Source organism: Garra rufa, chromosome 10, assembly GCF_049309525.1.
Source record: "Garra rufa chromosome 10, GarRuf1.0, whole genome shotgun sequence".
Lineage (NCBI taxonomy): Eukaryota > Metazoa > Chordata > Actinopteri > Cypriniformes > Cyprinidae > Garra > Garra rufa.
The window spans coordinates 15,795,763-15,822,634 of NC_133370.1; the positions used below are offsets into that span (position 1 = coordinate 15,795,763).

Below are 26,872 nucleotides of genomic sequence, written 5' to 3' on the forward strand. Positions count from 1 at the left end.
ATCTACTTTCATAATGGTTTATTTATCTCAAGAAACAGAACAGTTGAACAGGAACAGGTAGAACTCCACACCCTTAGAACCTCCAAAATGACTCCAGTGGCTTGGAGGCACCCATCTTTGGAAATAATTCAACATAGAATAGACGTCAAATAAGTAAAAAAATAAAAATAAAAATACAATAGCACTAGAAGATGGCAAACCTTGTCAAATCCATGATGGTATGAGCCAGTCCTCAGTTTTCAATAATAACCAAAGGCCCAAGAACAGAATTTACAGCGGAGTAATCTGTAGATCATGCAGTCAGTTCACATCCAGTAGTAAAATTCATTACTTGATGATTCTCCTCACATGGACTCGTGAAATAGTGTCAAAATATTTAATTTTCACTTTATGGCAAAGTAACTTATAGATGGTAAGCAAAAAAAGGAAACAGTGACCTGCTGTTATTCCTCTTTTCTTTCTTCCTTGACAGTTAGTATCACAGCAGCTGCACAGAGAACTCTGGGATGGATCATCAATCAACACCCATCTGCAAAAAGAGGAAAGTCAATTTATAAGCTCTACAAGGTTTAACATTTTTGTAGTTATCATACCGTGAGCTGGTCCCATCATATTCACAAGCTTTTCTGCCACTATCCAGGTCTCTCGGGTCCCATGCCACAAGCCTGCAGTGCAGGTAGACCTGAGGATGAAGCAAGATAAATTAAAACACTGGAATGACTAAATAAAATTATGTAAACCAAGTGAACTTGCATCTTCTCCAATGGCAAACTTGAAAGCTTGAAGACTTAGCCTGATCTCTGACAACTGCGTCCTCGGCAGAAACCTGGAGTTTGTATTTTTGCTGTCTACAAGACACCTTGAAGCAAAAAATAAAAATAACAGTACTAAATTTTAAAGGCCATTAAGACTAAGAACTGTGCAAATCTCTGCACTTCTATGGTTCAATGTTTTTAGCTCCAAAATCAGAATAGTCTTTATTGCCAAGTACTGTGGGTGTACATGTACAAGAAATTTGTCTTGAAATAGCACATACCCCTTATTAGTAATGAGTGGGTAAACATGAGAATCTGGACCCAATTCTGGTGTTGTGGAGGCCAGACATTCATCCAACAGCACTATTAATGGCTGGTGGTTCTGCTGGGCGACTGAGGCAGCAATTGGGATTGTTGAGCCTAGTGAGAATGTTGAGGTGGTGGCCACACCACTAAAGTCATCTACAAAAAGAAAAAGGTATAAGACCACTTATAAGATTGCATCTCATTACAAGTGTATACATACCCTTCATTAGAGATATACGAAAGGCCAGATCTCCCTGGCCATGTGTATGAAATAAAAGAGGATCATACAAAGGAGGCGCCCAGTCTTCTGGCCTAAAAAGGAATGCAGCAGTTTTGATCTACATTAATCAAAAGGTCTTTAAGCAGCAATGTGTCATTAAATGGAGCAGAATACATTCTAATTGACATATTTCACCGTTCATATGCACAGGACACAGGATAATAAATTGGTGTTGCTCTTGACAATGTGGGAGAAGTGACCTCAGTCTCAAATGCAATCTCATTGGTTGTCACCTATGAGGGGAAAGAGATTGAGAATAGATTAGTAAATAATATTAAACAATCACAACCTTGTCATATAGAGTGTTTTCACAATGCATTATCAGTCAGCCATATTGGCAGCACTGAACAAACAATGCCACTGAACCGTACAAAACATGAATATTTTGCTGATTATTCCTGCTGAAAGTGATACATTTTGGCCAAGTTTTGGGTACTAATCGGTTGGACCATGAAAAACACTGAGTACTATAGACTGCCAATAGTTATAACAAATCAAATATAAGAGTGGAGTTTGGCTGTTTAGGTTGGCCAAACTGAACCAGGATTTCCAAAACAAGAACATGACAACATTCGTGTTCGTTCTTATTTCGAGTCAGGTAGGTAAAATATCAGGCTAATATATTAAATTAGTTTGTAAAAATATTACGCCCTTTCATGCTTACAAAGTCCTTCTCTATGTGATTAGCAGCTTCCACTTTTTTTTCTTTTTTTTTGTGGTTTAGACATCATAAATTAGCAAAAGAACAACATATTCAGTAGAACATCAACGATGCAATCCTTGCTGTTGTTTTTATCCAAGTATCGCCAATATGGCCGCTTATTTGGGTAACTGACCAAATTGTAACGCAAGTGCAAACCCTCTATAATGCAGAGTTTAAAGAGTTAAATATAGCCCAAACAATTACCTTTTAAGAACTGTTAAATAACCCTTTGCTCCTCATAAGAAACCGTTATTAGTTGCGTAATGGCTCAGTGGCAAATAAGTTACTCTTTACTAATGAGTATTACAACAAAATTGTTTTCTGAACTCACCAGCCTCCTAATGTTACAGGCCCAAAATTCAGCATAGAACACTGCCTCGGATCCTTGGGATTTTACTGAAACCTGAGTTGGAGGACAGTCGCCCAGACGGAGTAAGGACGGATCCACTTGAGAGTTTGTACCAACCCATCGCACAGAGACCGAGTTTTTGCCGCAGTCCACAGAGATTTCTGAAGGAAAAGTGAGATTTGAGATGGACTTAGAATCAGGGTGAATCAATGGCATGCAATGTGAATGCTACTTGCATCATTTTAAAATGTTCCATCAGGCACAAGCCTCATATTATATTACCTGCTTGTGCCACTAAGAAAACAACCAAACTACAAAAAACAAATATCAAAAAGGAAGGCATTCTGACAACATGTTGTTGCATGCTTCAAGGGAATACTTAAGCACTTTGATTGATAGCTAGCCTAATGAAATGATTCACATCTGAAATTCATTGTTCAGATTAGCTTAATGAGCATCAGCTGCTAATGACCCGACTCTGATCACATAAAATGTGACAAATAGTTCTAGTATGCACCTTATTTTCCCCATAAGAGCAGTTGGGCATTTGTAAATTCTAATATATGTATGGCTTCCTGTCTAATCCGTGTTCAGTTATTTTTAGCCATAAATAATAAATAATTTCGCTGCTTGATATTGCAAATTGATATGTCTTACTATCTTATTTTAGTGCAGGGGTCCCCAAACTAAGGCCCGGGGGCCGAATGCGGCCCGCCCCCACATTTGGACCGGCCCTCTGAACAATGCCAGAGATATATTTTTGTTAAATGTGAGCCAAATCATCACAATTAAAAGAACCAAACACTTAAACTACTTCACTCTGTGTGCATTAAATGTATTTAATAGACAAGTTTTACAATTTGAGTTGAATTACTGAAATAAATGAACTTTTCCATGACATTCTAATTTACTGAGAAGCACCTGTATATCTTTTGAAAAGAAATGATCATTTGTCTGTCTGGTGCATAAAAAAAAAAAAAAAAACTATTCTAGCATTAAAAGGTATAATAAATACAGGTAAAACCATAATAAAATAATAATAATAATAGTAGTCTAGCCCATGGAATTTTCTTTTATAAACCGACCCGGCCCCCCATTAAAGAAAAGAAAATTATGTGGCCCTCTCAGAAAAAAGTTTGGGGACCCCTGTTTTAGTGTATTATCTTAATAATGAACACACTGGTTTGTAATGCAAACTATTTTCCTGGTTACTGTATGTTGTTAATCTACTCATTATTTCCCTATAGCGGTTAATGAACCGGAAGTCTAGCGTTAAAGAATAAGAACAGGGATACTTTTCCAAGAGATTAGTGCTACATGTTTTCAAATGCATGTAAATTGGAAGAATGTTGACTTGAATACACATTTAGTTTTATATTGCTAGATTGTGAATGGATTTAAATGCCAGGTATAGGATTTTTGTGCCATACAGATTTAATGAGAATCAACCCACTTGCTTAATGACAGTTCTGGCAACATTTGCAAAACACCTCTTTTACACCATTGCTTCTTTAAGTAATCACTTACAGTCAACATTACAGCAGGTTGCAAAAATAAACAGTTTTATAAACTCAGGCCCAGTGAGTAACTGTAAATGTGTTTGTGCATTTTCATTTCACACCTTAGCAAGCATACAATTACTACATTTTATTTTTTACAAATCCGATACACCAGATTTCCGTGCTTTAAGGAATTATAGTGTAATCTTAAAGTTTTCCACAATGCATGTTGTAACCTGCTCCCTTAGTTAGGAATAATCAGTTTAATGATATGAGGGAAATATTAAAGCAATTTATAAGCCATCCAAAACTAAGTTGACACAGCCACACTTTTCATTTATCCTTTCATTAATCCTGCATCTAAAGGAAATATGAGAACAAGTATTTCACTCTACACAATGGTCATTTATTACAACAATATCATGTACAGAGTAAACTCCATTGACCTGTCAGTTATCCATTGCATCACTAGACAGCCACTCAACCTACCAATGAGGAAAAACAAACCAATGGAATATGCTTAACATTATCCTATCATAAGACAATAGTAAACAATTCCAAGAACATAATTACAAAAGATAAAGGATGGCACGTTGAAGTAACATCACGGTGAATCTTCTGTAATCATTAAAGGTCCCAGCACAGAATTTAGAACTAGTCCTTGAGGTGCTGTAAATCAGACACATTGCATGTTAACTTAAGCCATATTTAAAATTAGCTATTTGGCATTATGCTTTTGATTTACCAGAATCTGTGTCCCTCTTTCTACGGCCTTGACAAGTTGAAGCACAGCACTGACAAAGAGAACTCTGGAATGGGTCGTCTAAAAGCTCCCACCTTTTAAGAAAGCAGCATTATAGCATATTTTCAAATAAATATAATGAAGTACAAAACAAGTTCACACTTACTCTCCTGTGGCTTTATTATAATTGCAGGCCTTCTTTGCTTCATTGAGGTTGTCAGGGTCCCATGCAACTAATTTGCAATGGATGTAGACCTGCGGGAACAAAACGGGCAGCAATAAATTCAGATGTTTATCAACTTTTCAACAATTCCTATGATGGGACCCCCTCACCTCCTGTCCCACAGCAAATCTGAAAGCTTGAAGGTGAAGTAGGATTGAGGAGGAGTGATGTCTTGGTAAAAACCTGGAGAAGCTGTTCTTACTATCCACAAGACACCTACGAAAGGTTCACATTAGAAACATAGCCACTAAATTGCAGAAATTAATATGCTGACTAATGAATAATTTTAATTAATCAAATCTACATACCCTTTATTGGTGATAAGTGGGTATGTAAGAGTATCTGGGTACATTTCGAGTGTTGTGGAGGCTACACATTCCTCCAGAAGCAGGAGGAGAGGCTGATGACCTTGCTGGTTAACACCGGCCCATATAGGAACAAAAGATCCCAGTGGGAAGACATTGGATTCTGCAGGGCCACTAAAATCATCTGGAGGGATCATGACATGCAAGTTATAGAGGGTTTGCACTTACGGCACGATTTGGTCAGTTACCCAGATGCGTGGCCATACTGGCATTACTTGGATGTAAACGACAACATGGATTGCACGGTTAATGTACTACTGAATACGTTGTTCTGCTGTCTAAACCACGGAAAAAACGTGTGGAAGCTGCTAAATCATATAGAGAAGGACTTAGTAGGCAGAAAAGCGCTAAACTAAAGCTAATAGGTGGTAAAGATATGCACAAGTCTAATATTTCACCAACTTGAACAGAAATAAGAACAAACATGAATGTTGTCAAGATTCTTGCCCTGAAAATAAAGGTTCAGTTTGGCCAACCACAATTGCCTTTTGTTCCTCAGTCAAATTTTTGCACTCTTCTTGATTTGTTATAACTTAGGCAGTCTATAGTACTCCAAATGTTTTTTTTTCCAGTCTGACTGATTAGTACAGCCCAAAACATGACAATAATTGACTATTTTCAGCAGCAATAACCAGCCAAATATGCAAGTTTCATTTGGTTCAGTGGCATTTTTTACATTCAGTGCCGCCAATATGGCCAATTGATGCTGTGTTGTGAAAACACTTAAAACCAAGATAACCAGTAGATCAAGATTTGCCTGCTTACAATTGAGAATTGCCATGTGAAACGCCAGTTCTCCGTGACCTTGGATGACACCAGCAGAAGAGCTCTGAAAGGCAGGAGTCCAACCCTTGGGCCTGATAACAGAATTGAAATTATTGTACATCAGTGGGAATGATTTGAGGTCAAGACTCAAGAGTCCTGGTGAAGACTTGTAGTACCTAGTTTTGGTTACCTGTCATAAACACATCTAACTGGATAGCTGAAAGAAGGAGGGTAGGGCTTTGGCAATGGCCTGTAGGTTAGCTTGTTCTCATACACCAAGTATTTCCATGTTGCCTAATTGGAAGGGAGAAAAAAGAAGGGATCACCATATTTTCTAGGGCTGGGTATTGTGACCAATTTGGCAATTCGATTCGATTCTTATTTTTATGGTTTCGATTCGATATCGATTAGCTATCAATATTTCATTTAAAATGTTAGTTTTGCAGACATGGGATCCATATTTTGATATAAATGCTGGTAACTGAAACTCTCCTACTTAAGTTTATTACTGAAATACACATCTACATTAATAATAGGGTGCACAGTTGTTTATTTTAAACAACTTTTATTTTAAATGAACACTGTAACAAGAAGTCATAAATATGTGGATCCATTGTACACCATGTAAACAAACTGCAAAATGCACATTACTGTAAAAAATAAATAAAAAGACTGTAAATGTGCAACAGTGAAATCTATTAAGAACTTCAAACATGTTTAAAAAATAAAAAAAAAATTCTAAATTCAAAACGTTCAAAACAGGTCCATCATAAAGCCCTTGTCTGCATATACAAAACATTCTAACTGTCCATAAAACTAACAGTTCTTAACTACAGCCTAAAAATTTGATCACCAGATTTTTCTGCAAAAAAAAAAAAAGCAGCTGATCAACATGTTCTGATCTGATCTAAGGCAGCTCCTTTAAGCTGTGATTAGATCACCAGCGGTTGAGAAAACTCTCTCAGCAGGAACACTAGTGACACCTTCAGGACGAGAGGTGAATATTCATATCCTCTTACGTGAAGCACGTGCATTAAGAATCGATTCGGGGATTTCCCGAATCGATATCGTTGCGTTAAACTGAAGATCGATTAAAATCGGAGAATCGATATTTTTTACCCAGCCCTAATATTTTCAGAATTGAGAGATTAATAAAATGCAAACTCACCGTTCGTCTGAAGTCACAATTACTAAGCGGATAGTAAAAGTCTGCATCTGCACCTTCATTTGACACATTTGCGAATTGTGAAGGAAAGCAGCTACCCAGGAAGAGACGAGAAGGATTTGAAGTCATCGATTTGTCTACTTTCCACTTAACATGAACAAAACCCTTCTCACATGTAATTTTGATATCTATAGAAAAAGAGGGAAGAAGTTATTATTGTATGCTTTAGAGTTGAAATTCAACTTAAGTTGGTATCTGTGATTGGAACCTGCTTTCAAACCAGATAATTAGCAAGTAGACACATTTTCAGGTCTACTGGTCTTTAAAACCAGTGAACAATCAACTACTGCGTTCCAAAACACAACTACCAGCTAAAGCTGGATTCTTTTAGATGTTGGTTAAATTGTTGAGAACTTTGTGCCATTACCCTCATTATTTTCTTCAGACATTTCAAACGCTGTGGCAATTGCAAAAACCAAAAAACCTTGCCATAGGTAATTCATGATCAGGTAGTCCAGACCTAGTGAGAAACAAACGAAATGCTCTGAGGAAGCAGCTGAATTTTGTTACTTTGTCTAATTAGTAATTTACAACAGCTGGCACCTGACTAGGAGGAAATGAACAAATAAGCATTATTTACTCACTAATTAAAACGTATATCTTCATCTGTATTTGCATTATAAGTAGTTCTTTAGCAATCTACAACTGTTATGTTATTTTGAGGGTTTAACTAAGATTTATTTCGTTGAATTCAACGAGACGCCAAAAAGCGGAACCATCGCGTTTCTATCAAAACACCCGGAGTTTATTTCGGATACACGGGAAGTCAATGAGTTTTTCCCTGCAGAAGCGTTTTAGCCGGTTCATTTGCATTAGGGTTTAACAATTACTATTGTTAGAAATATTAGCTAATTTCTGTTTAATTTGTATGAGCTAAAATACAGCCATCAATATGTTGATTAAAGTTAAGGTAAGTGATTTTAGTCTTAGCTTGTAGCCGCCGCTACGAGTTTCCATAATCTGTTTCAACCTGGTTTATTCTATCCAGTGTTAAAATAACATGTTGGTATTTGATTTGTTTTGAATTTTTAATAAAATTAACCGACTGTGAGGAATAATTCAGATGTATCAGACATAATTATTTTTCTGCATCGCGTTTCAGACACTCACAGGCAAAGAAATAGAAATTGACATCGAGCCTACAGACAAGGTATGAATATTTTGCTTAGAACGTGGATTTCTCAATCTTTGAAAATATTTGGAAGTTATTTTCATCTTTTTCAACAAGGTGGAGAGAATCAAAGAGAGGGTGGAAGAAAAGGAAGGGATCCCACCACAACAACAAAGACTCATTTACAGTGGAAAACAAATGTAAAATTCCCCTTTAATACTTCAGTTTGACTTCAACTACTAAAGGGATAACATCTCACATGTCTTTCTTTATTTCAGGAATGATGAGAAGACTGCTGCTGACTACAAGATCCAGGGAGGATCTGTCCTGCATTTAGTTCTGGCTCTCCGAGGAGGACAAAACCTGCACTAGCCCTGCAGTCACCCATTGTCTGTCCTGTTAGGACTGTAAATAGTAGAAGTCTGTGTTGTCATGTAACATGTATCATCAAAACAAACAGCAGAATTGCCAGGAGGCTTTGCCGTTTAAAGCCAAAAGTGGACATTTGGCTTTGCATAAATCACTGTCTAGACATGTTAGTGTGATCACAGTAGCTTAGGAATGAGCGAAGATATGCAGATGCATTCTGAAACACGGTTTACAATCTAAATATTAGTTTATGTTGAAGTTTGTTTCTGCCCTTTTCATTCTGCAAAATGTGATGGTATAAAATGATGCCCTTTAAGAACAGTTTACTTAAGTTTTAAGATAGGCACTGCTTCCTTATAAGGGCTTATGAAGAAGATTAGTTTGCATTATCCCTTGCTATTTAAAAAAATAAAAACTCATTCTTTGTATTCAGCTCTTAACAGTGTTTTAGTATTATTGAGAAACAACTATCCACCTTTTTCTTCAATGGCGAAGTAAGCCTATGGGTGAGATTTCAGGGTTATTATCTGCGATAGGGAAATGAGGAAGAATAACAACTTGCAGTAAACAAAACTGTTTGCACTACAACAGTTTGTTCATAATTTAGATAATACGTTAAAGTAATATGGCAAGACACCAATTTGCAATACCAAGCAGCAAAAAAGCTGTTTTGTACTGCAAAAATAACCGGAATTCTATTTTTTTAATATTTTGTTTTCATTTTTTAGTTTGTTGTATTAAACCTGGCTCTTAAACATACATTATGTATCATAAAAGAGATGCTTACTAAACCATCATCTTCCTAAAACGTCTTGAACACAGTGCATTATACCGTATATATGATTTATTGTATTTTGTTTGGATGAAAGAGAAATAAAGAATGGATATTCGTGGTTTCACACACACAATGAGGTTGAGAAATATGAATTGTACATTCTGAATATGTGAGATGATAAATTCACATTCACTGTCAATAAAATTATACAATGATGCTCTAGGAATATCCTGAGGCTTTGAGAGGAAAAGGTAAAATGATAAAAATCGATGGCGAGAAAGGCTTGATAACAGTAAGGCAATTGGAGCTCAACTGGCCTCACAGCTGTTGTTCGTTCCCAGAAAGCATCTGAATAATCCGTTATGGAGGTACACATGAAGCATATCGGAAATTCAAGTTCTTCAACTTATTTAGTGACAGTGCATAAAGGATCTAATTAGTTTGACTGTTTAATCGTGTGCAGTAACGACAGCACGTGAAACCACACTTTGTTCTAGACAATTCAAACCAAGGTAACACTTCATAAAAACCTGTTGTATCAAATCTGTGCTGGGACAGCGTTTAATCCACAATAGAGAGGTTGACAGACAGCTGCCTATTTCCTTAAATCTCCATCTTCGTGGAAAAGACAAGTCATGGAGATTCTTGACTCGTGTAGGTCTGTCACAAAGGGCTGAGTGAAGGCTGACAGGCTGGGCTAGGAAAGGAGTCAATTTGAACTGTGTCCTGATGCACTGCACCCTGATTTGAGTAAGACAGCCGGATCCGCATCTTAAGACTGACCTTTAGGGGATATAAAAATATAGTCAAGCTTGTGCATGAATAGTGCTGATACGTTAGTGCTGAAAATAAAGCAGGATAGACTTGCCTTGTTGGGGTTGTTGAGTAAAACAATCTGTGTGACTTGACCAAGGCCATGTGCTGGAATCACATTACCACTCGGAGCCTTCATTTGCAGCTGGACACTCTAAAGAGAGATAAAGTTGTTATTTGTGTTTTCTTTGTTTACAAAAAGTATTCACGTAGGTTCATATCATTACAGTTGAACCACTGATGTCACATGGACTATTGTAACAATGTCCTTACTACCTTTCTGGGCATCGAATAGGGTAGCTGCATTGCTGTCTATGCAAGCTCATGGATTTCATCAAAAATATCTTAAATTGTGTTTTAAAGATGAACAAAAATCTTACAGGTTTGGAATGACATGAGGGTGAGGGTACTATCTCTTTGAATTGTTTGGATTCAGAGAGTTTGAGTTCAGTGTTGAGTGCAGCATGAAGCAAAAAAATTGGGTTCAGTGCAGAAATAATATTCGTGATCAGTGTGAATGCTGTGATCTTTTATTATGGCTAATGAAATGAATATCTACTGCTTGTGTGTGCAAAAACAGGGCTAAGTTTGAAAGTGGAGCAGGTACAGACCTTCGGTACTGCTGCTTGAAGATTGAAGTTGGTGATGTCAGTCTGAGTGGAGTTAGAGGCAATTAGGGTGACCGTGACCTCGGTTTCTGCTTGTTTGTCACATTGGATCTTCAGGCTCAGTCCATTCTTCTCGTAGACTGTCACTGTGACAGTCTGTAGAACTACATACACATAAACAAAATGTTTCTGCATTTCTGCTTAATTTTTTGGGTAAACCATGAAACATTTTTCCAGGATTCTTTAACAAATAGAGAGTTCAATAGAACAGCATTTATTTGAAATGTTTTGTAACACTGTGGATATTTTTTAAATCAATTTAATGCATTCTTTATTTCTGCCTTCATGTGCTATCGTATTTATGGTAAATACCAAAATCCGACATGAACACCCACTCACGTTGTAATTTCCACTGGAAAGCTCGAAATTTTTTATGATACCCGAGCTGCCGAGATGGGATAAACTTTGACCTTTCAACATGGCGGACAGCAACGAAACTACTGAATGGTAAGCATTTCATGAAGTTAAAAGTTCTCTGCTGTTTAGTTGGTTAGTTAGTTGGTTAGTTTGTAGCCCCCATAATGCTGGGGCATAAAGAATTTTAATAACGCCGCTATTTAAACGCAGTGTTGTCTTTAAAAATACCGTTAAGAGAAGATGCTAGCTCGTTGTGGCTTGCCTCCAGTAGGGTGCTGTGCGGTACAGTGTTCTGAAGGAGGCAATTTTCTCATGTTATTTTATTCGGTCTGTAGTGTATGCCAGTGACAGCATGATATACTGGGACCAGGAGATGACCCAGCCCGTAGCCCAAACTCTCTATCAACGAGAAATTGAACTCTAATTCCGAGTCCCCCATGTTTCTCTTCACTACGACAACAAAAGCACCTGAACATGACACACTGGTAATTTCCACTTCACAAGTGGAAAGCATCATCTTTCCCATATCACATGAAGGCAGCATTTATGTCCCTAAACTTGTGTATCTACAGTTGAAGTCAAAACTTTACATACAGCTTGCAGAATCTGCAAAATAATAGCAGAATTTATAAAAAAGACCCTGTTCCAAAGTTTACATACACTTGATTCTTAATACTGTGTTGTTACCAGAAAGGAAAACCATGCATTAAAAACTTTTTGAATTTGAAGATCAGGGTAAATTTAACTTTGTCTTCTGGGGTACATGTACGTATTTTCTGTAGCTTCTGAAGAGCAGTATGAAAAAAAAAATATTTAGGCAAAATAAGAAAAATGTACATATTATCATTCTGTTCAAAAGTTTACACCCCTGGCTCTTAATGCATTGTGTTTCCTTCTGAAGCATCAGTGAGCATTTGAATCTTCTGTAATAGTTGCATATTAGTCCCTTAGTTGTCCTCAGTGTGAAAAGATGGATCTCAAAATCATACAGTCATTGTTTGAAAGGGTTCAAATACACTGAAATTCTGAAAAACCAAAGAATTTGTGGGACCTGGAGGATTTTTCTGAAGAACAGAAGGCATTTTGTGTGATCCCTCTTATTTGAATAAAATAATTAACATTTCGCAGATTCTGTGAGGTGTATGTAAACCTTTTGTATGTTCTCACCTGGTGTCACCTCCAGTCCTCCCAGCAGGTCAAGAAGATCGGCACTAGAGGTAGTTGTTGCAGTGCTGGTTGGAGCGGGGTTGGGCTGAAGAGGTGCGTCGCTCCCACCCAAGAGATCCAAAAGGTCACACACCTAACAGAAGTGCAAATCCAAAAAAAAAAAAAAAAACAGTTTAACTATTGTTTAGCAGTTCTATGTCTAAATAAAATATCCTATAATTACCTGGCTTGCTGGCATTGCAAGCAAACCTGCCTCAACAGGTTTGGGTTTGGATGGGTCAGGCTCTTTAATCTCTCCTGATGTGTCTCCATTAGTGTGGCCAGGTGAGTTCTTATCCATCACAGGCATTCTCTCCAAAACTGCAGCTCTGAGAAGACGACAATAAACAGCAGCACCATTCATGCATGATGTTTTTAATAAACAATAAAATGCTATAAAACACTGCGGTACCTCATGTGGTCATATTTCTTAAAGAGGGCATTATATTCGACCGCTCTCTGCTGAAGTTCCAGGTCAATGCAGCTGCCGTAAATACTGACAATACTTCTGATTCGGCTGATTGAGAGAAAAAAAAGATGTAAGACCAAACAAACTACAGAATCTACACAGATAAAGTACTTCTGTTAACGATGTTTAATATATTTCCACGATTTCTGGGCCTTGAATGTGGTAGTTGTACATAACTTGTGTTCCAAAGATGTACAAAGGTCTTAGAGGTTTGGAACGACATGAGGGTAAATAATTAATGACAGAATTGTCATTTTTAGGTAAACTATCCCTTATACACTAAATACATGAGTAACACCATTAAATGTAATCTTTATGAGATCTCAAAATTGGATGTTATAATGTTGTGATGTCAAAACTCACATTCAGCACTAGTTTTTAGTATTTATTATTAATCTATTAAGACAAAATACAGTATTCTTTTAAAACAATCATCAGCCAGAATGGTAATATCAGTGCATCCATAATATTAAATTCCCCCTACGTCTCATATCGAATTCACAGTGCATTCATGCCAATACTCATAAAAGCATGTCTCACTCGACATTGTCTGTGATACGAGTGCTCAGCTTCATGGTAGCAGTGAGTGCGAAGCCTCTGGTTGCCGGCGATGACATGTGAGACTGTAGAACTGTTTCCAAGGCATCCAGGACGTCATCCTCAGTAACCTAGCGACAGAAACGGCCCAAAATGCAATTTACTTGCCATTTACAAAACAAGTACTGTGGTGGTACAGGAATGGCATCAGATAATAGCACCATAGTCATTGCGTACTATAGCTTAAAGAAGTGCAAAACTACATATTTTCAAACCTGACTAGTTGGTTTTAAAGGAATATTTCACTCAAAAATTTAAATTCTGTCATTAATTACTCACCTTCATTTCGTTCCAAACCTGAAAGACCTTTGTTCATCTTTGAAACACAAATTAAGATATTTTTGATGAAGTTCTCTGACCCTCCATAGACAGCAAGGGTACTACCACAGTCAAAGCACAGAATTGTATTAAATACATTGTTAAAATAGTCCATGTTACATCAGTGATTCAACCATAATTTTATGAAACAACGGAATAATATTATAATTTCTTCTCGCCTGAGATAGTCCTCCACCATTATGGTTGAACCACTGATGTCACATGGACTATTTCAATGATGTCCTTACTACCTTTCTGGGCCTTGAACATGGTACTTGCGTTGCCGTCTATACAGGATCAGATAGCTTTAGGATTTCATCAAAAATACCTTAATTTGTGTTCTAAAGATGAACAAAGATCAGGTCTGGAATGAAATGAGGGTGAGTAATTAATGACAGAAATTATATTTTTGGGTGAACTATCCCTGTAAATTATTATAATTAGGTAGTTTTTTGCGACAACTTCTCAGATTGGTTTGATCTTGCTGACAATCTAATAGTTGCTGTTAAATGCTAGTCTATTGACTAGTTAATAGGTTAATCCTCAGGCCTACCACAATAACTATCATATTCATGTACAATGGTATTTATATAACACTCCAAGTTACTCCAAAAAGAGAAGAACTTGGCTCTACCACAGTAATTTTGGATACTGTTCTGTAAGTGACTTACAACAAAATATATTATATGTACAGTTGAGGTCAAAAGTTTACATACACCTTGCAGAATCCGCAAACTTAATTATTTTACCAAAATAAAAGGAATCATACAAAAACTATTTTTTATTTAGTACTGAATAAAATACTAAATAAGATATTTTACATGAAAGACGATTTACATATAGTCAACAAGGGAAAATAATAGTTGAATTGATAAAAATGGCCATGTTCAAAAGTTTGCATACACTTGATTCTTAATACTGTGTTGTTACCTGAATGATCTACAGCTGTTTATTTTGTTGTTGTTTAGTAATAGTTGTTCACGAGTCCCTTGTTCGTCCAGAACAGTTAAACTGCACGCTGTTCTTCAGAAAAATCCTTCAGATCCAACAAATTCTGTTTTTTTTAGCATTTTTGTGTATTTGAACGCTTTCCATCAATGACTGTATGATTTTGAGACTGCATCTTTTCACACTGAGGACAACTGAGGGACTCATATGCAACTATTACAATGCATTAAGTTGCATATGAGTCCCTCAATTGTAAAATAATTTAAAAAGTTGTAAAAAAAAGGTGTATGTAAACTTCTGACCTCAACTGTATCTTTTAGATTTTCACTGATGCTATATTGACACTGATTGGTTCTACACATATGACTTCTATATCATGTTCTATATAATCATTATTTCTGTTTACCTGCACAGGCTCAATCTCCTCACACTCGCCCTTCAGCAGCAGGTCTCCATACTCTCCTATACACCAGCACGCAACTTGGACCAAGGATTGCTATGAAGATAAAATGTCTATTACACACAATCACTTACAAAGGGCACATATAAATCAAAATGAATGAATTCAAAACAGTGAAATTCAACATCCTAAAAATGCTGTATTCATGGCACAGAAATGCTCAATGGCCAAAACAATTAACAAGATTCAAGAATACATCTGTATAAGCAAAGAAAAACATCCTTACCTGTGAAATATCTTTTACAAGTGCTTTATACAGTTTGTGAACAGTGTAACAGTGGAGCTCAGATGCAGTAGTGATGAGTTGGATTAGGTTGGGCACAGTCTCATCTCTTACATCACCCGCTGCCTAGAAGAGGTGTACATCGTTTAAATTTAAATGATTGATTTTCTTATGTTGTTCAAACTCATTTTTATAGAGCCCTGAACATGAAATGCGCGGGGCTACAAATTAATAATTCACTCCCACGACTTAATTAAATCATGGCCACACCCTCGTTTCGGTAAATCATGGCCATGTTGTAGTAATTTGTTTCGCTTGTTTTAATTAAATCGAAACAAGAGAGTTAATTACTAAGCACAAGGTACTTGATTAATAAGTACCTCGTGGCCATAATTTAATTACACAAGGGAACTAATTAATAAGTAATGGGAACAAATTTTTAATTCATGCTCACGACTTAACTGAAATAAGGGAACAAATTCTTAATTTGTGGTAACCATTTTCTAATTTGTTGCTATGACAAATATATTTTCATGTGCAGGGGTACTTACACTTTCTGAGGAACAATTTACCAAACAATATTAAAGTCTGTTCCTCACACAAAGCTATCTTATGGCTTCAGAAGATGAAGTCAAATGATGCACACCAATTGTATACAGTGCTGCTTGAAAGTTTGTGAACACTTTAGAATTTTCTATACTTCTGCATAAATATAACACAAAACATCATCAGATTTTCTTTCAAGTCCTGACAAAGAAAATCCAATCAAACAAATGAGACTAAATTAACTACTTTGTCATTTATTTATTGAGAAAAAGTGTTAAATATTTGTGAGCTGCAAAAGTATGTGAATCTTTCAGAATCTGGTGTGACCCCCTTTTGAAGCAATAAGAAGAAGAAGCTGCAGATCAATTCTGGACAACGGCTTGTAGGAATTTTAGCCCATTCTTCAATACAGAAACACTTGACCCCTGTGATGTTGGTGGTTTCCTTCTATGAACTGCTAGCTTGAGGTCCTTCCACAACATTTCAAGTGGATTAAGGTCTGGACTCTGACTCGGTCATTCCAAAACATTAACTTTGTTTTTTATTAACCACTTTTTTTTATTAACCAGAACAACTTGCGTGCTTTTGGTCATTCTCTTGCTGCATGACCCACTTTCTCTTGAGATTTGGTTCACGGACAGATGTCCTGACATTTCCCTTTAGAATTTGCTGGTATAATTCAGAATTCATTGTTCCATCAATAATGGCAAGCCGTCCTGGCCCAGCAAAACAGGCCCAAACCATGATACTACCAGTTTTGGGGGGAAATGCGAGTTACGTAATCAGATTACTTTTTTCAAGTAACTAGTAATGCATTACTTTTTCATTTACAAGAAAATATCTGAGTCACTTTTTGTTTCTGTTATGTATTTAATCCCATTTGATTAACCAAAGTCTTAGCTGCTGACCTTTGTTGATTTAATTCAACCATATTAATAAAGAAAACTTACTTTAGATTAACTAACATCTGTGCTTATTTTTTTCTCATTGCTAAAGAGTGTTGAACTTCCTTCTCCTACAGTTCTACCGTACAGACGTGAATTTACTTTTCCTTCAGCCTTAGGCTTATTTATATCACGTTTTGGTGTTAAAGGGCTTTTACATTTGCTAAAAATTTGAACTTTTTATATTAAAAACAAACAAGCAAGCCCTTCCAAGATTTAAAATGTAACGCAACAGAAATATAACACATTACTTTCCATAAGAAGTAACTAAGTAATGTAATTAGTTACTTTTTAGGGAATAACGCAATATTGTAATGCATTACTTTTAGAAGTAACTTTCCCCAACACTGGATACTACCACCACCACGTTTCATGGATGGGATAAGGTTCTTATGCTGGAATGCAGTGATTTTCTTTCTCCAAACATCGTCATTTAAACCAAAAATTATATTTCTGTCTTATCTGTCCACAAAACATTCCTCCAAATAGCCTTTTTACTTGTCCACATGATCTTTATCAAACTGCAGACTGACAGCAGTGTTTTTTTTTTTTGGAGAGCAGTGGGTTTCTTCTTGCAACTCTTCCATGCACACCGTGTTCTCCTGATGGTGGACTCATGAACATTAACATTAGCCAATGTGAGAAAGGCCTTCAGTTGCTTAGAAGTTACCCTGGGGTCCTTTGCAACCTCACAGACTTTTACACTTCTTGCTTTGGAGTGATCTTTGCTGGTCAACCACTTCTGAGGAGGGAGGTAAGTAGTCTTGAATTTCATCCATTTGTACACAATCTGTCTGCGGATTTGTGAAGTCCAAACTCTGGTTTTGTAACCTTTTCCACCCTGATGAGCAACAACAACTCTTTTTCTAAAGTCCTCAGAGATCTCCTTTGTTTGTGCCATGGTACACTTCCACAAACATTATCAGACTTTGATAGATCCCTGTTCTTTAAATAAAACAGGGCACACACTGACACCTGATAGACATCCTATTGATTGAAAACACCTGTGAAGAGATTAACTCTAACTTCACCTTCAAATTAACTGCTTATCCTAGAGATTCACATACTTTTGCAATGCACTAATATTTAACACTGGACCGTTTTTCCTCAATAAATAAATGACAAAGTATATATTTTCATTTAATTTGTATGATTGGGTTCTCTTTGTCAACTTTCAGGACTTTAAGATTCATATTTATGAAGATATATTGAATATTCTAAAGGGTTCACAAACTTTTAAGCAGTACTGTATTTTATTTTTATAATGCCTTTTTTCATCTTGCCATTTAAAAATGACCATTTACGTTCATTGCATGGAAATGTGAGTAAACATTGTGCCTAAGATGTCCAATTTGTGAAAAATACTACTGCTTTGAAATTAATGACAATATTCTGAAAGTTATGACAATTTGGGATTATCTATAACTAACTAACACTAAGGAGTTTACAGACTGAACGTCATTGTTTATTTGTGAATGGGATTTTTCCATGGATTTTAGAAGGTATGTAACTGGTTTGGTTGTGTAGCAGTGGGTATTTACCGTGGTGAGCACATGCAGGATGGTATCAATATGCCAGCGCTTAGAAGGGGAATACCTGACAAAGACACAAGACAAGTGCTGTTTAGTGCCTGTGACTTGCCAAAAACACAAAAAACAAACAATTTAACACTAATAAATACATTGGGATTACTACTTGATGCATTTTCCAATGGGCAGGCCAGTGATTGGTAAGCTGAGACATCACTTACATAGCAAATACTGAGCTCATGAATTTTAATTAGCGTTCACTGACATTGCTAGTTAATCAAATGATGGGCATGTGCATTAAAACTCAGTGAACATAGTCCTGTATGAGAGCAAACATATGAGAGGTGCTTGCTCACTGCTCAGATGTGAGTGTTCAATAGGAGAGATACATTTTACAAATGAACAGAGCCAAGCCACAAACACACAGACATATAATGGATGGAACTAACAGGTAGATATGAAGTACAAAGGACTGATGATACCTTTCAGCAGCGTTGAAGATGCCAGAAGCCGTTTGAGATCGAAGCTCTGGGGGACAGGTTGAAAGGAAAATGAGGAGCTCCTTCATCATTGAGCGAATGTTCACAGCAGACACAAGGGCAAGTGACAGTTCTAATGCACGACTGTAAAAGAAGAAGAGCAGAATGAATAACAGTAATTACAAAATCGTTTGTATACGTCTGTCATTTCTATACATCTTTGCTTTTTTAGAGCTTATAGTACCGCTTCACTGAGGTGTCTTGATCTTTTAGACAGTCCACAATAGTGCCTCTGTGCCGCTGCACTGCATTGTGGTCCGTCTGGACTATCTTCTGAAGAGATGTCATTGAAATGTAGCTGTAATGGATGAGAGGAGACAGAGAAGAAGAGTGTGCTGACGTGAAGGTCAAAAAATGAGTTTACAATTTAAAATTTCTGCTCTGAATTTATATTATACTTGCATTATATCTGAAATATGAAAAACATAGAGCAAATATGTCTACTTTCACTACTAGCCAAAAGTTTTTGAACAGTAAGGTTTTAATGTGTTTTAAAGAAGTCTCTTCTGCTCACCAAACCTGCAATTATTTGATCCAAAATACAGCTAAAGCAGCAATAATGTGAAATATTTTTACTATTTAAAATAACTGCTTTTTATTTGAATATATTTTAAAATGGATTTTTTTCCCGTGATAAAATCACAATTTTTAGCATCATTACTCCAGTCTTCAGTGTCACATGATCTTTCAGAGACACTTTTTATTACTATTATCAATATTTAAAATGGTTGAGTACATTTTTTTCAGGATTTTGATGAATAGAAAGATCCAAAGATCAGCATTTATTTTTCTGAAATAAAAAGCTTTTGTTAGATTATACACTATACCATTCAAAAGCTTGGAGTCAGTATAATTAATTATTTCTTTATTTATTTGGGAAAGAAATTATAGAAATTAATACTTTTATTTAGCAAGGTTGCTTTATCATCAATCAAATGATCAATTTAAAGGCATTTATAATGTTACAAAAGATTTCTATTTCAAATAAATGCTGTTCTTTTGAACTTTCTATTCATCAAAGAACCCTAAAAAAATTCTACTCAGCTGTTTTCAACACGATAATTTATTTTTTCTGAGCAGTAAATCAGAATATTAGAATGATTTCTGAAGGATCATGTGACTGAAGTAATGAAGCTAAAAATTCAACTTTGAAATCAAAGGAATAAATTACATTTTAAAATATATTCAAACAGAAAACAGTTATATAAAATATTTTTTAAATATTTTAAAAAATCTTACTGTTCAAAAACTTTCGACTGGTAGTGTATATCTATGTGAACTACATTCAAATTTGATTTTATAAAAATTCTACAAATATATTTTGAAATATTAAATCACTAAAATAAAGAAACTTACCGAATATTCCTGTCATTATTAAGTAGAAATCTCCCCAGAATATTCACAGCTAGCACCTTAAAAAACATAAATTAGAGACATTTAATGACCTGAAAAAAACATATACAATGCTCAAACACCCTTCTCTGCATAAAACTGTATATGAAATTCTGACCAACCCTAAGCCCGCTCTCCGAGTTGATGTCCATGATAGTTAGGACTGTTTCATACAGCACAGCACTGCCTGCAGTCTTACTGCTGTCTGTATTTGTTGCCACCTGTGCATCAGAATCACCAAAATCAAGCATCATAAACTCTGCTTTAAATATACATAGCTACACTACACAGCGTGCGTTTGTTCAATTGTACCTGTGCCAACAAGTCATTCATGGCATCACTAGCAGTGTCATTATTGTGACCAAGGATTCTTAGCAATCTAAGAATGCGAACCTGAGGGACAGAAAGAGACCGATCAAATCCTAATATTCAAAGACTTCAGTATAAAATGTAGAATTTAAGTTGCAGCCTAATAACAGACCTGTAGAAAAGGGTCACTGATACCAGCTACATTGTGCTCAGGTGAATAACTGGAGGTCACAAGACCTTTCATAATCTGAACCAGTTCAGGAACAGCCTAATGGAATGGGGGAAAAAATGATTAGATGTTTGTATAATTGTAGGTAATTAAAGTAAAGTATTTGGAGAAAATTCACTTGAATTACCTTGCGGAACTGACTGAGAGTGTCAGGATTACGTTCACACAATTCAGTGATAAGAACCACAGCTCCATGCAAAACCCCTGTGAAAACAGTCAGGAAGTTATTAAAAAACAATGCACACAATTTTAATTTATGATGTTTATACATAAGTTGCGAAAATTAGCACTAACCATGGTTCTTCTCAGACAGCAGAGACCTTGCTGAAGGAGTAAACAGCTCTGCGAGCTCTGGGACCTTTCTTATTATGTGGACGGCACACAGCGTGGCCTAAAGCATTAATCATTATCAGCAGCACACAGATACGAAACATGATTCAGCAGGATTGTGCTAGTTTGGATGCTGACACGACATGACTTTAACTGCAAGTTTATTGACATAAAATGTCACGAACTGACCTTTTTCTTGATATAAGAATTAGAGGCCCTGAGGAGCCGTTCGATCTCTGATGCCAGGTCTCGACACATCTCAGCGGAACCCATGCAGGCCAGAGTGCAGAGAGCCAGAGACTGAACATACTGACTGCTGTGGGAAAGGTCACTACAACAGAGATGAAATGGCTAGTCAGAATAATGATTCAAAACTTGAATTACATAATATCAGCAAAAAATAAACAAACTATAAAACCTAAGCAAATATGTTCAAAGGGATAGCTCACTCAAAAATTAAAATCGGTCGAAAATGTATTCACTCTCAGGCCCTCTAAGATGTAGATGAGTTTGTTTCTTCATTGGAAGAGATTTGGATACGTATAGGTAGACTGTATCCAAAGGCCACTATACGAAAGCCAGTCAAAGCAGGTTCGTGAACATTTAAGAGCAAGTTGCCTATTTGTCTTCAACACTACAGTTGAGGTCAAAAATGTACATCCTCCTTTCAGAATCTGTGAAATGTGAATTATTTGACCAAAATAAGAGGGATCATACAAAATGCACGTTATTGTTTGTTTAGTACTGACCTGAATATGATATTTCACATAAAAGATGTTTACACATAGTCCACAAGAGAAAATAAAAGTTGAATTTATAAAAATTAATTACCCTGTTCAAAAGTTTACATCCCTTTGATTCTATATGCAACTATTACAGAAGGTTCAAATGTTCACTGATGCTCCAGAAGAGAAAACCATGCATTAAGATCAGGGTAAATTGTACTTATTTTGTCTTCTGGGAAACATGTAACCATCTTCTGTAGCTTCTGAAGGGCAGTACTAAATGAAAAAATATGATGTTTAGGCAAAATAAGAAAAATGTACACATCTCTTTTCTGTTCAAAAGTTTTCACCCCTGCTCTTAATGCCAGTTTTTTTTCTTTTATCGATTAACGTCTTGTGAAGTGAAATGAAGCAAATTTGTAAGAAACAAGTCCATTATTAAGGCATTTTAACTTGAAACTGACGCTTCTGGAAAAAATATGAGTCCATAATCCATAATAATAACACTTTCCCCAGTGAAAAGTCCATCTCCTGTTGTCCTTTCACATCAAAATCGTCCAACATATTTGTCTAAGGATGTTTTAACTTGTAAACCATGCATAATCATACTTGTGAATATTTCTCTCCTGATTCAGATGAAATTTTTTTCATTGGAGAAAGCAATATTATGGAAACAGGTCTTTTTAGCCAATGGGTTGAAGATAAAAAATGACTTAATGATGATTGTTTATTACAAATATGCACATTTCCCCCCTTCACAAGACATCAACTGATGGACTGGAGGCGTGTGGATTACTTGTGGATTATTATTGATGTTTTTATCAGCGGTTTGAAATCTCATTCTGAGGGCATTCAATCACTGCAGAGGATCCATTGTTTGAGCAAGCGACGTAATGCTAAATTTCTCCAAATCGGTTCTGATCAAGAAACTCATCTACATCTAGGATGTACATCTTCATTTTTGGGCAAGCTATTCCTTTAAAAATAACTGAAAAGTATTAATAAACGTGACTCTGGACCACAAAACCAGTCACAAGTGTCAACTATTTGAACATCTGGAATTTGAGGGTGCAAAAAAATCTAAATATTGAGAAAATTGTCCAAATGAAATTCTAAGCAATGCATATTACTAATCAAAAATTAAGTTTTTATATATTTACGGTAGGAAATTTACATAACATCTTCATGGAACATCTTTACTCAATATCCTAATGATTTTTGCCATAAAAGAAAAATAAAAGATAATTGTGATCCATACAATGTTTTGTTGGCTATTGCTACATTCCACTTAAAAAAATAGTGTTTACTTCTTAATTGAGTTGGTAATCAGTAAGCTAGCATCCTGCTTCTCATCAAGGAGCATCATGGCTCCCAGGTAACCGATCCGCTTCTCGCTGTACCTGGGGCTGGCAATCAGACGTACACACTCCATCTGCGGAAGACAACACTGAATAAGATATATGACAGGTGAAATGAAAAACATGATATAAAGTACAGAGTGAGCAGGATGAACAAATAAGACATAAATGAAGTGGTATGACTTATGAAAACCTCTTTATCCATCAATGCACAGTTACCTGGCCGAAGTGTGCAGGGTAGCCTAGCATGTGAACATACAGTAGTTTTGCCAGGCTGTGCGAACGCTCCCCATTGTCACCCTGGCGAAATTGTGCTCGGATATCCGCACACTCTCTTTGGATAATGCCCCTCTCCTCACCTTGCGTCCGGGCACTTCGGATGACCCGGATCATTTCCTGTAAACGCACTGATGGAGTCATGACTGTATCTGCAATCAGAGAGATTGAGAGAGGTAGTTCATTGAAATTGAAAGAGGAACCGGCACATACCCAGCACAAACCAAGGACGTCGCATTGTTTTTTAGTACTTGTTTCATTTGCATATTAAAGGGACAGTTCACCCACAAATAAAATTCTGTCATTAATTACTCAAATCGTTCCAAACCCGTAAGACCTTTGTTCATCTTTGAAACACAAATTAAGATATTTTTGATCATTTGTGTTCCAAAGATGAGAGTCTTGCGGGTTTGAAATGATATGAGCTGAGTAATTAATAACAGAATTTTAATTTTTCAGTAAACTATCCCTTTAATGCATTTTAACTTGACTTGAATGATTTTATATTATTTGCAACTTTGTGGGTCTAATCTAGTTGCATTTAAAATAAACAAAGAACTATTTATAACTAAATATGGATTCAAACTTGAGGTTGGTGGGATTTTTAAAACATGTTTTTACAAGTCTTTTATGCTCAGCAAGAGTGCATTTCTTTGATAAGAAATACAGTAAAAACAGTAATACTGTGAAAAATGATTGCAATTCCAAATAAATGTTTCTATTTTAATATACTTTAGAAAGTAATTTACTCCTGTGATTACAAAGCTACATTTTCAGCAGTCATTCCTCCAGTCTTCAACGTTACATAATCCTTCAGAAATCATTCTAATATGCTGATTTCATTTTCAAGAAACATTTCTTATCATTATCAATGTTGAAAACAATTGTTCTGCCTAATATTTTTAGATAACCTCATACGTTGTTTTGTTTTATGAATACAAAATTTCAAAGAATTAAGAGATTAGAAAAAATGTTTAACATTATAAATGACTTTCAAGTCCCTTTTGATGAATTTGACAACAAATGTGACTCAAGACCACAAAACCAGTCATAAGCAGCACTGGTATATGTTTAGAGCAATAGCCAACAATACATTGCATGGCTCGAAATTATAATTTTTTCGGTAACACTTTACAATAAGGTTCATTAATTAAACATTAGTTAATGTACTAACTAACATGAACTAACCATGAGCAATACATTTGTTACTGTATTTACTAATCTTCATTAACGTTAGTTAACGAAAATACAGTTGTTCGTTGTTTGTTCATGTTAGTTCACACTGCATTAACTAATGTTAACAAGATTTTAATTTTAAATGTTGAAATTAACATGAACAAAGATTAATAAATGCTGTATAAGTGCAGTTCATTATTAATTCATGTTAACTAATGAACCTTATTGTAAAGTGTTACCATTTTTTCTTTTATGCCAAAATCATTAGGATATTAAGTAAAGATCATGTTCCATTAAGATATTTTGTAAATTTCATACTGTAAATATATCAAAACTTCATTTTTTTTTAGTAATACACATTACTAAGAACTTTTCTGGACAACTATATAGGGCGATTTTCTCAATATTTTGATTTTTTTACACCCTTGGATTCCAAATTTTCAAATAGTTGTATCTCAGCCAAATATTGCCCTCTCCTAACAAACCGTACATCAATGGAAAGTGTATTTATTTGGCTTTTCAGATTTCAAATGACCCTTATGACAGGTTTTGTAGTCCAGGGTCACAAATGAGTCAAAATTCTCAGTGAATGAACAAATATAATGTAAACATAATTGTGTGTCCCAAAAATTAGCCATTTTGACTCCACTATTACTTTAAAAACTGTTATAAGGGCATAAGTAGTTTATAGATTATTTGGGCCTGTCACATACTTCCCTTTTCTCTTTGGCACAGATGAGGAACATACACCTGCTTTCACTTCATATCTTCCCATGTCTGACTACAATCACACCCGCATGCGCAGCGCGCTCACTACGCGGCCTTCAGTCTCGGTGACGTTTCTTCCTATAAAACGCATTCCACATCTCATTATCGTTTTGACATCTAATACAGCCATCTTCATATATTATTTACAGCGCAGTCCATGCGTTCAAATACAGACAGTTTCCTCGAACCACCATCTTCAAACACAAACGCTGTGCGTGTAGCAAAATCAGACAAGCTAACGTTACATTATGTTGATAAAACGCCAACAGTCAGGTGATAAAAACATGCAACATCTGAAAACTGCGATAAAATAGCGCTGGTTGTCGCTCTCGTCGTTTGCAAGAGATGTAAACATTTCTTGCTTTTGGTACCCTGCATCTGTTTGTGATTAAATTGAGTGTTATTATAACACTTTTCGATGGCAAAAGTCAAGTTTGTGCAGGTCCTGAGTGTTGTCAACCTGTGTTTCTGTACGCTGACGTTCCAGCATCTGATCCTGGGCTCCTCGTCTTACCTTTGGCAGCGCAGTAATTCCAATCGCCGAAGCCTGCCACAGGCTGCTCAGTGCCTAATTCATCCGCTCCTCCTCTTCTGTTTAACCTTGCGATGTAACCGTTGGTAACCAGACGATGTCTTTTACTGAACGAGTAACTTTACGCTGTAAGAGCATTTACAAATGTGTCCATAAGCCTCATAGTACAGCGCAACTTCCGCCATCCGGGTGTGCCATTCATTCCCGTCCAGCTGCTCTGGAACTGGAAAAATACTTGTGTGCAGTGTGTATTTAAAGAACCCATACACTATTTACTGATTTTTCGTGTATTATTTTAGGGTGAATTATATAATGAAATGTTACAAAATATGGCAAGCCGTTGAACATTTATTCCATAAAATAACTGTATATAATTTTCTGTTTGTTGCTGATAAGCGTATCTATTTGTTTTACAAGTACACTACCGTGCAAAACTTTGTGGTCAGTGATGTCTCATCAAGGTTGCATTTATTTAATTAAAAATGTAATAAAAAAACCTTAATATTGTGAATGTTTCTGTAAAATAACTTCTATGCCCTTTAAATTGTTTATGTGCAGCCGTTATTCTAGTCTTCAGTGTCACATGATCTCTTCTAATATGCTGATTTGGTGCTTAAAGAAATAGTTCACCTAAAAAATGAAAATTATGTCATTAATTACTCACCCTCATGCCATTCCAAAACCGTACGACCT

The 26,872-nt window shown here is 36.0% G+C and overlaps 4 protein-coding genes across 4 annotated transcripts; 1 reads left to right on the forward strand and 3 right to left on the reverse strand.

Moving 5' to 3' along the window:
- Window positions 1-232: 232 nt before the first annotated feature.
- zp3f.1 (zona pellucida glycoprotein 3f, tandem duplicate 1) lies at window positions 233-2,609 on the reverse strand. The gene is made up of 8 exons (XM_073849378.1): window positions 2,376-2,609; window positions 1,477-1,574; window positions 1,282-1,373; window positions 1,037-1,217; window positions 754-859; window positions 594-682; window positions 438-529; window positions 233-285 (listed from the first exon to the last, which is right to left on the reverse strand). The coding sequence occupies exons 1-8, from the start codon at window positions 2,607-2,609 to the stop codon at window positions 233-235; spliced, it is 945 nt and encodes a 314-aa protein (XP_073705479.1).
- A 1,788-nt stretch (window positions 2,610-4,397) lies between these two features.
- zp3f.2 (zona pellucida glycoprotein 3f, tandem duplicate 2) lies at window positions 4,398-7,655 on the reverse strand. Its single transcript, XM_073849752.1, has 9 exons — window positions 7,580-7,655; window positions 7,156-7,340; window positions 6,178-6,281; window positions 5,988-6,079; window positions 5,166-5,346; window positions 4,968-5,073; window positions 4,801-4,889; window positions 4,638-4,729; window positions 4,398-4,561 (listed from the first exon to the last, which is right to left on the reverse strand). Exons 1-9 carry the CDS (start codon window positions 7,653-7,655, stop codon window positions 4,497-4,499), a joined length of 990 nt encoding a protein of 329 aa, XP_073705853.1. The 3' UTR covers window positions 4,398-4,496.
- Window positions 7,656-7,970: 315 nt separating this feature from the next.
- Window positions 7,971-9,132, forward strand: nedd8l (NEDD8 ubiquitin like modifier, like). The gene is made up of 4 exons (XM_073848327.1): window positions 7,971-8,122; window positions 8,315-8,362; window positions 8,441-8,523; window positions 8,602-9,132. Exons 1-4 carry the CDS (start codon window positions 8,105-8,107, stop codon window positions 8,693-8,695), a joined length of 243 nt encoding a protein of 80 aa, XP_073704428.1. The 5' UTR covers window positions 7,971-8,104; the 3' UTR covers window positions 8,696-9,132.
- Window positions 9,133-9,878: 746 nt separating this feature from the next.
- Window positions 9,879-26,380, reverse strand: ap1g2 (adaptor related protein complex 1 subunit gamma 2). The gene is made up of 22 exons (XM_073848326.1): window positions 26,162-26,380; window positions 23,647-23,855; window positions 23,377-23,501; window positions 21,534-21,675; window positions 21,309-21,405; window positions 21,142-21,218; window positions 20,958-21,053; window positions 20,789-20,869; window positions 20,599-20,697; window positions 20,441-20,496; window positions 19,269-19,382; window positions 19,028-19,168; window positions 18,558-18,612; window positions 15,530-15,652; window positions 15,250-15,339; window positions 13,521-13,648; window positions 12,924-13,028; window positions 12,696-12,840; window positions 12,473-12,605; window positions 10,892-11,052; window positions 10,336-10,434; window positions 9,879-10,250 (listed from the first exon to the last, which is right to left on the reverse strand). The coding sequence occupies exons 2-22, from the start codon at window positions 23,845-23,847 to the stop codon at window positions 10,131-10,133; spliced, it is 2,388 nt and encodes a 795-aa protein (XP_073704427.1). The 5' UTR covers window positions 23,848-23,855; window positions 26,162-26,380; the 3' UTR covers window positions 9,879-10,130.
- Between the last annotated feature and the right edge of the window lie 492 nt (window positions 26,381-26,872).

What these genes read in the sequence shown, in the direction of transcription:
- ap1g2 (XM_073848326.1), bottom strand. Translation starts at nt 23,847, where the DNA reads ATGACTCCATCAGTGCGTTTACAGGAAATGATCCGGGTCATCCGAAGT. An exon ending in ACTCGGAGAGCGGGCTTAGG is followed by an intron (nt 20,497 to 20,598) that starts GTTGGTCAGAAT and finishes ATGTTTTTTAAG; the next exon opens with GTGCTAGCTGTGAATATTCT. An exon ending in AATAATGACAGGAATATTCG is followed by an intron (nt 19,383 to 20,440) that starts GTAAGTTTCTTT and finishes CATCCATTACAG; the next exon opens with CTACATTTCAATGACATCTC.
- zp3f.2 (XM_073849752.1), bottom strand. Translation starts at nt 7,655, where the DNA reads ATGAATTACCTATGGCAAGGTTTTTTGGTTTTTGCAATTGCCACAGCG. An exon ending in GTCTGAAGAAAATAATGAGG is followed by an intron (nt 7,341 to 7,579) that starts GTAATGGCACAA and finishes CTTTTTCTATAG; the next exon opens with ATATCAAAATTACATGTGAG. An exon ending in AAAGAGGGACACAGATTCTG is followed by an intron (nt 4,562 to 4,637) that starts GTAAATCAAAAG and finishes TCTGATTTACAG; the next exon opens with CACCTCAAGGACTAGTTCTA.
- nedd8l (XM_073848327.1), top strand. An exon ending in ACATCGAGCCTACAGACAAG is followed by an intron (nt 8,363 to 8,440) that starts GTATGAATATTT and finishes TTTTTCAACAAG; the next exon opens with GTGGAGAGAATCAAAGAGAG. An exon ending in ATTTACAGTGGAAAACAAAT is followed by an intron (nt 8,524 to 8,601) that starts GTAAAATTCCCC and finishes TCTTTATTTCAG; the next exon opens with GAATGATGAGAAGACTGCTG.
- zp3f.1 (XM_073849378.1), bottom strand. Translation starts at nt 2,609, where the DNA reads ATGCCATTGATTCACCCTGATTCTAAGTCCATCTCAAATCTCACTTTT. An exon ending in GTGTCCTGTGCATATGAACG is followed by an intron (nt 1,374 to 1,476) that starts GTGAAATATGTC and finishes ATTCCTTTTTAG; the next exon opens with GCCAGAAGACTGGGCGCCTC. An exon ending in TATGATGGGACCAGCTCACG is followed by an intron (nt 530 to 593) that starts GTATGATAACTA and finishes CTCTTTTTGCAG; the next exon opens with ATGGGTGTTGATTGATGATC.